We start from the raw sequence: 8,898 nt of genomic DNA, 5'->3' as shown, positions 1-8,898 counted from the left end.
ATGCCCTATTATTTATGTATAACACGCCTATTTTTTTTTCATACTTATAAATTATAAAAGCTGTACCAATAAGCATTAAGCACGTATCTATTTCATTAAGGCTTGAATCCGAGAAGTAACTCATTTTGTCAGCACACTTCACATTTATTATACCAGCATTGTTACTATACTACCAGTGCCAGACATGGATATTAAGTACATGTAGGCCTACGACAAGACATGAAAGTAAAATCAATGCAAGTGAGAGGAAATGTCACCGCAAAACTTTTAACTTTAACATCACAAGAAGAGACAGGCATAGAAATGTAGAAATAAGAGCAGCTACGTGTGTATTGGCGCAGATTCCTATCTGCATTTCGTGGAAAAATAGAGAACAAACGACCGCCTGTTATGAATGTCACTCGAGCCAGTCTCGAAATGAGTCGAAAACCTATAACAGCAAATTCTCAGGCTAGTATAAAGGAAGAGGAAGACCACGCAAAAGGTGGATGGAGGGAGTCCAGGGAGTCCAGGGAGTCCAGGGAACCCTGATATTTTGATCAATTACTTTAAACACTAGCCCAGGATAGAGAAAAGTGCAAAGTGTTTGTCCGTGGCCTATACCGTGGTGCAGGGTGAGAAAGGTCAACTATAAATATAAACATCCCAGTTGAAAGAGCTGCTTAGTTGGCCTACCAACTCAGAAAATTGCATCTCCGCTCGACGTGGCTCAGACAGAGGAGGTAAAAAATCAAATGTTTAGTAATGTCATGGTTTGATCGCTGACCTACTGGACTGGCTATGCAAAGTTACGTGCGCGTTGGCAAATTAATAAATGAGCTAGAATGGGTTTTTAGAGCGGACAGATAAAAGCAAACAAGCTATAATTATAATGATGATAATAATGATAATATAAAAATTGAGGCAAGCCACTGTAATAACCATCTGTGGCCAGAAAAACAGAATTAGATTTATAGTAGAGAGTTAGGAATGTAAGATTTACTAAAAGACTTAAAAGAGGGTGTGGGGGAGAGTACATGTAGATGATTTGTATTACTAATACTATTCGATTATATTAGTGCCGAATACGGCGAAGTGAACCGAACAAAAGTCACCGATCTTGATCTCCCCCCACCCCCCTTTAAAAAAAATCACATAAATCTAGGAGGATTATTAGGCCTATGCACCTATGTTTAAGTTTTCACTGAAATTTACAGGCGTACTCAAGTCTTTTGTGGTAATCCGACTTTGGCTTCAGTCATACTTTCACTTTATCTATAAACCAAAAATCAAAGTAACAAGTAATTGATTATTGCCTTCATTTTGTAGATCATGATTTGATACATTTGGTGAAAACATGCAATACGACAGTCCTATCTTTAAATCCGTACATAACTTTGTACATTTATATATATAATTACTCAAATTACTGTCCTCGGCTTCCATCGGTGTTGGGCTGAGAGCCCTCAGTTGTATACATGTAGGTGGAGTACAGCTTTTGGGTTTTCTGGTACACAGTTTTGCAGCCGCTCACGATGTTTGCTGCGTTGTAGAGGATGGGGTTGATGGCGGAGTTGATCGGTATGACCAGGATAGCCGCCCAGGCGTAAGCGTGATAGCCCAGCTGGTAGCCCAGGAGAGAGACGAGCCCCATGACCCCCACAGGAAACCAACACATGAAGTCGGAGGCCGCCACCAGGAACAGACGTTTGGCCACCTCTATGTCCTCTGCCCGTCTGACGATGGGCTTGCTGGTCTTGTGAGCCGCGCCACGTCTTGTTTCACCCACGGCCCTGAAGATGACCACTTGACCCACAGCGATGAGGATGAACAGACCGAGGTTCAGGTACACAAAAACGGCCACCGAGAACTGGAATCCTAGGAGAGTTCTGTCCCCTAGTGGCAGGCCGATACAGACGCCGTTGAAGCTGTACATCTGCCAGTCCTGGAACGGGGGCAGGAACGGGGCCAGGGAAATAAACAGACCAAGTACCCATGCCATAACGGAGAGGACGTGGACGAATGGGAGGGATATTCGATACTGCCCGAAGGGAAATTTGATCACGAGGAATCTGTCCAGGGTGATGAGAAGGATGAAAAACATGGACGTCTCGCTAGACAATGTGGAGAGGAAGCCGGCGAACTTACAGAGGCCGCTGTGGAGCCAGGAGCGCTCGCTCATGTAGTAGATGTCCCGGAAATAGCTGTCGGCGGAGGCGATGACCAACAGGTAAACCCCCATGAAGAAGTCGGAGATGCTTAAGTGCACCACGAAGTGGCCGTACGCCATTCTGAGAGCACAGCGGTTGTACACCAAACGGTTGACAACCACCACCACATTCCCGACCAGGGCCAACAAGCCGTTGATCCAGATCAGAGCTCTCATGGTCACACCTTCCATCAAGTCGGAGCAGGAGGAGAAGGGGTCGTTTGGAGAGTGGCACCTCGTCAGCCCCCGCCCCCCGTCGTGGTACTGCGGGCAGCACAGCTTGTACGTGCTCGTGTAGAGAGAGCCAATTCTCTGCACATCCTGGAAGGAATCTGGGTCGACTCGTTCCAGCTCGAGATCGCGAAGGTCTAAGACGGCAATACATTTGGGAAACATTCCTGATTTCAGTTCCGATATTTTGGAACCTCTTAAGTTTATACTGTTCAAGTATTTGAAATTGCCGGCGAACTGCAGATGCGTTATACCACTGTAAGACAAGTCTATTTCCTTAAGCTCTTCTATGTTTGGGATTTTCAAGGACTTGAGCTTTTCGCAATTGGATAGGTTGAGGTACTGTATGAAAGGAACGCTCTGAAATACATCCATAACCGTCTCGTCGTCTATAGGATTGAAACTTAAATCTAAAACACTTAAAAACAACCATTCTGACTTCGTGCATAAGTTTGAGTCTGTTCCATTTATATTACACTGAGACAGATTCAAGTGCTTGAGCTTCCAGTTTTGGCAGACAAAAGTACCGATAGCGCCAGATACATCCACCCCGCTGAGATCCAGATACCTGGTCCCCTTATCAATAAAATCCAAGTCTGTCAGCGGAATGCTCTTGTTATAGTCGGTCGTGACCACAGTGCCAGCCACACACAGAAACCCCTCCCGGCATTCCACGTGACAGTTCAGCTCATCGTCTCCGGTATCACAGTCTCGTTTGCCGTCGCAGACACTGTCGGGATGCAGACAAACCCCATCGCTGGTGATCGAACACCTGAACAGGTCCGTACAATTTAATTTCATATCTGTTTCGTCCTCACCCATTGGACAGTGTCGTTTCTGGTCGTTTACGTACTGCAGAGGGATACAGTAGGAGTTGGGGCATTTGACGAAGCCCTCTTGGCATACAAACTTTTCACAGTCTTGAAGATGTTGGAAATTTCTACAGCCTAGGATCCCTCCGTAGACATCGTCCACGAGTACACACTTCGGTCCCCAGTTAGTGATGCCTGATTTATCAAGGCTAGAGTTAGAGCTAATACTAGTAGGCCTACATGTCGTGGATTCCAGAGAGCCAATTGTTTCGTCCAGTGGACCTTCAGGTCCCTGACAGTCGACGAAGCCGTCTCCCAACATTGCACGGCTCACGCACGCCGTTCTGTTGCACAGGAAGACGCAGTCGACGTCGCTCTCAGTGCTGTCACTGTTAGTTTGCGAGTGGCTCTGACACTCGGTGCAGTCTGGGACATCGTCGTAGAACCAGTGTAAGGGCAGACACTCCCCGCTCGGGCACATCTTGTGATTACAGCTGATACATGTGTCTTTCTCGTCACTCCCGTCAGGGCAGTCGGGAAAGGAGTCACAGTGTTCATTGATAGGCACTTTCTGTCCCGACGCGCAGGTAAAGAGTTTTTCCGAATAATATATATTGTTCTTATGACTTACTTCATCATCCATAAAGAGTTTGCACTGGGGAATATTGTCAGCTACATACGAGTAAGGAATCTTATCTCCAGTTATACATCTAAAAAGCTTGATGTCGCTAGCTTTTAATGATTTCGTTTCTTTGTTTTTCAGATAAACAGAAAAATAAAACTCCTTTGACTTCTTCTGTACAATCCATGTCAATTTTGCCATTAAAGTGCTTGAGGAGAAGAAGCCTTCGTCTACAGATTTGATCCCCGACGTAACGTTAAACACAATATCGCCCTTTTGAAGAGCTTCCTTCTTTTTTCTCTGGCTTACGCTGGGTGTCATGACTCTGCGCTTCGAGGGGGACACCCATGCTTGACTTTCGCACACGGCTATGCTAGGAACCGTAACACCACAACCTATTCCACTCCACCCCTCAGATACGTTACCAGCACCTGTGCTTTTAGCAGGCTTGGCAAACTCCCACACTGCACATTCTTTAGTTTTGCGTCCATACGGCTCTCCTTCTTTCCAGAAAGGAAATACCAAAGGATTTGTGCTGATCCATTCGAACTCTCGTTGTAGCGATGACAATTTTCTTTTCAATCCTATAAAAACGTTCACACCGCTCTGAACGAGGGTGCTGTTTCCACGGATCATATTTTCTAAGAATCCCAGCTCTTCTTTGCTTTCTATGCTCACTAGAAATGACATATGTTTTTCCATGCAGGCCAGGCTTGCTGTCATCCAGTTCCTGTCTTCGAGATCCAAAAATTTGTAACAAGAAGAGATCGCTAGCAACGGCGAACTTTTCGCCCCCGACAGAGAGTGGAATATCCACCCTGGGTAGCACTCACGACAGATGATCAGAGGGATGGCCTGGTCAACCGGGAAAAGCCTCTTGGAGCTTTCGATAACTTTCCCGTACAGTGGCCCCTCCTCGCACCGTGCGCATTCCTGATCGATATTGTACAGACTGTCGTGAGTGAGGAAAACGGTGAGCATTCTGACGTTTCTAGACTGGGCCCACGTTTTTTCTGAGCTGGAAATCATCTTTGTGTGCACCCTGTGCGACTGTATTAAAATTATCACCAAGGAAGAACGTGAGAATGATGATACAGAAGAAGGTGAGGACTTAGACTTGCAGGAGGAGTTTCGCAGAAATTTCAAGGCTGCGTTTTGAATGTCTTGAACATGCCCAGACGTACAGTGCAAGCTGTTGTTCCCTAAGTAGCTGGCGTTTCGGAGATCTGTCTTGTTGGAGAACTGCCCAAAGGCGGCGAGAGGGTGCAGAGGCACTGTTGAGGTTTCGTTCTCGGGACAAGCTGCCACAATCGACACGTTCACCCTTGTAAAATCATCTTCCTTTCCCAGGTCGAAAATATCGAGAAGATTCCGGAAAAATCGACCTTGGTCCCAATAAAGCTCCGACGCTGTACCGTCGGCAACCAGAAGTAGGTCAAGGTCAGACAATGTGCAGTTGTCCACGAGAGGCTTGGCGAATGTCTGTGTGTCCGAATGTGATCCATCAAGCTCCGATCGATACATTTCGTCTCTGTGGAAAATGTTCTTGAACGTGTTCAAAGGGAGGTGACCATGGTCCCCGTCGATGTCTGAAAAAGAACACTGCTCTGGAAAAGAAATGAAATGGCTGCATGCAGGCTTTCCACAAAGTCACGAGTCTGTCTGTCTGTCTGTCTCTCTATCTGTCTGTCTGTATGTCTGTCTGTCAGTCGATGCCAGTTCTACTCACTAATAATATAAGATGAGATGATACATGTATTGTATAGTCCCTGAGGCAATTTGTATTTGGCTGTACTGTACAGCAAAGGTACTGAGGCCTAATATGTTTATACCGTAGACTTCATATTCATAGGATTCAAAACTGGATTGGTTAGGCCATGTAACAAGATCGTATGGCCCACCCATGACCATTTTTCAGAGAACTGTGCAGGGGAAGAGAAGGAGAGGAAGGCAAAGGAAGAGGAGGACCGACAATATTGTGGAGTGGACAGGGAATTCCATAACCCAAACACGGTAGCTCACAAAAAAAAATATATATAAATTATTTTTTTTTTAATCCTTGAAAAGTGGAGGCACCTGACGCAGCTGTCTATTATACAGTGCCCCTTCTATCTTCATGGATGATGGCAACAGTAATTAGTCAAACATAGAATTCAAATTACATAAGCTTAATTACTACAACAATTAGAAAATAATGTTAATATGAAGGAGAAAATGACAGATGGCAATATTGCAACATGTCACACCAGATTGATGTCTAGATTGTCGCCAGTGGTTAGTCCAAGTCCAAGATTCATGTATTTATTTGAGTATACAACCTCACTTTCCTCTTCTTTATTAATGAATTATGATTGCAACTGGTCGCTTTCAAGTACAAGGGGGCTATCCCGACTGTTTTGAGAAAATTAAAGGTAAAGTTTTTGCCCCTTGTTCAGTTTCCAAAAGACAAGGAGAGTTTTCTCTATACCAAACTAATAATATACACACTAATGAAATCAAACTTCTCCTGGGGGGGCTCTCGTGGCCTAGAGGTTAAGGTGTTGGCCTCTCATTCAAAAGGTCCCGGGTTCGAATCCGGGTAGCGACCGAAAAATTTTCTTCTCTAAATTTGTCTCCTTTCACCTCATTTCCTGCTCTCTAGCCATGTTCTGTCGTCTGCTTTCGTCTCCTCTTTCTGCCCCCACCCCCTCACCTCCTTTGCCCCTTCCTCTGGGCTCCTGATTCTTTCTGCAGCCTTTCTACTGCTTCTCCTTCGCTTCTTCTAACTGCTGTCTTTCAGCCACACCCCTGATCCTCTGGTAGGAAAGATCTACCCCTAGCCTTCTCGGACAAGGGCGAAAAATCTCAGAGGGCCCGTGTGCGAGTTGCGCACGTTAAAGATCCCTTGGTGGTCTTAAAATCGATAAAGAGTAGTCTTCGGCCGCCACCCGGGCATAATTCAAAATTTCCTACCAACTGAAAACATTAGGTGTGTCCCGCGCGCTCATATGACCTTATGCAGTTGCGAGCGCCGTAAAACACTTTACAAAAACAAACAAAAACTTCTCCTATAATATAATGTAGAGCACTGCCAACTTTTGGTGCAGGTCAAGATTTATGGAAACACCCGAAATCTGGGTTAGCCCGCTTGTCCTTAAAAGCGACCAATTGATCTTTTTCAACTCTATACTATACTTACATGTGTGTGTGTGTGTGCGTGTTTGAAACACCAAACAAATGTGCCAGGAGCTGGCCAGTAAAGACGTATTTATCTTAGCTTATTTAATAAAAGGAGATTGTTATCACACCAGTTTGTAACTATACCCAATTACAAAGTATATATTTAACCGCAAATTGTATTAGTTTGATGTGTTATGTAGTCGTTGGTGTTGGGTGTAAAAAAAAAACCGAGGAAAGTTAAACAGCATTAGAGTGCATTGGTAGAATGAATAATAAGCTACTAAATAATAATACATCGTATAAGGTCGGGCTTTACACTGAATAATTTTAAGGCCCCTCAGTCAAAGTCAAAAACTAAAACTTCTCAGCTGCAATCTTCTTATTTTTACGTTCTGATAGTGAATTTTGAAAGCATTATGTCGGGCTAGATTATAGACTAGGTTGGTGCCGGGTGAAAATTCAGCTGCCATTGCGTTTTTATAGGTAGGCTACATGTATGACATCATGGTCTAAGAACATGAGAATGGTGGCCTCTACTCCCCTCCTGTAGGCAGGATAGGCAAATGTTACCCAGCACATCTTCTCATTCTTTGGCCCTAGCATCCGGGACACTTTGCTTCAGGGTCTCGGCAGAGAAATCACGAATTTTGATACGTTTCAATTTAAGTTATTGCTCAAGACTCATTTTTAAACATTCTTGGTTATGATGGGTTAGTAAGTTTTGATATGCTGCTGTTGTTGTTTTTTGGGGGTTTTTTTACGGCTGTCCTTTCGTTTATAATAATATAGTTAATATAAATATGGTTATAAAAGTGTTTCTTTATGTTGTTGAATTGGTTTTTCTTATTTCTGTGAAATAGTATCTGTTGCCGGAATGATCATGTCATTGGTGGAAAGCACTCAGAGCTTATACAAGTATGGGATAGAGCGCGATAAAAATAAATGCAATCTTTTTTTTTTCTTTTTTAAACATAGATGAGAGCTGATGTTGAAGCCACAAGTCTCATGTCGTTCATATTTAATTTTTAATTTGGTATTGAATGATTCTTGGAGACAGGAGGGGTTTCCTCTCAGTCTCATTTAACATTTCTCGTGTGAGCAAAGCTAACGTTTATTGAATGTTTATCAACATCATGTGTCGCGACACGGTGGAATCAGGCGTTCGTCAATTTTGGAGCAAATAGTGTTATCAATATCATCTTCATTTGTCTTGCATTTGGCGAAAAAAAATACCAATCTATCGGAAATAGAAGTCAAGATATTTGCGATTGAAGGAGGCAGGGGTAGACTGGTATGAGAGGTAAAAGTTAGCAAGAAAATGTCTGCCAAAGTTGAGTGACCTTGGAAACAGGAAATGTACATATTTTGTGCCTGTGTTCTTCGTTTTTCTGGAACGTCCACACAGAAATGTGTTTTTAATCTGCCATGAAAGGTGTTGAACCAAAAAGAGAAAATTTGAAAAAAAAATGTCCAACGTCCAGAAAAAATGCCAATTTCTTTCCTTTCCTTGTTTTGACGAGCGCCTGATTTCACCACAATGCCTCACGTATGTGTCATGACACGGTGGAATCAGGCGCTCGTCAATTTTGGGGCATGTGGAGTTATTGGTATCATCTGGAGGCTTATTCATTTGCCTTGCTTTCTGTGAAAAAATATGCCCATCTATTGTGAATAGAAGTTGAGGTATTTGCCATAGAAGAAAGCTGGGCAGCATGGTTTCAGCGGTAAAATTAGAGAGGAAATGGCTGCTAAAGTTTGGTAACTTCTATAGCTTGAGAGTCCTTGAAAACTGACAATTTGCTTATTTTGTGCCATTAATCAACGTTTTTCAGTAAAATTCACTCAAAAATGTTTTTTTTATACAGACATACAATGTGATGAGCCAA

At 43.6% G+C, this 8,898-nt stretch overlaps 1 protein-coding gene across 1 annotated transcript; it reads right to left on the bottom strand.

The window, feature by feature from the left end:
• Positions 1 to 5,377, bottom strand: LOC101847515 (G-protein coupled receptor GRL101-like). Its single transcript, XM_013086101.2, has one exon. It carries the CDS (start codon positions 5,375 to 5,377, stop codon positions 1,406 to 1,408), a length of 3,972 nt encoding a protein of 1,323 aa, XP_012941555.2. The 3' UTR covers positions 1 to 1,405.
• Positions 5,378 to 8,898: the final 3,521 nt, after the last annotated feature.

Source organism: Aplysia californica, unplaced genomic scaffold (genome assembly GCF_000002075.1).
Source record: "Aplysia californica isolate F4 #8 unplaced genomic scaffold, AplCal3.0 scaffold00436, whole genome shotgun sequence".
NCBI lineage: Eukaryota > Metazoa > Mollusca > Gastropoda > Aplysiida > Aplysiidae > Aplysia > Aplysia californica.
This window is presented reverse-complemented; position numbering and strand designations above follow the sequence as displayed.

Excerpts from the sequence above, each read along its gene's own strand:
- LOC101847515 (XM_013086101.2), bottom strand. The coding sequence starts at position 5,377 with ATGTATCGATCGGAGCTTGATGGATCACATTCGGACACACAGACATTC.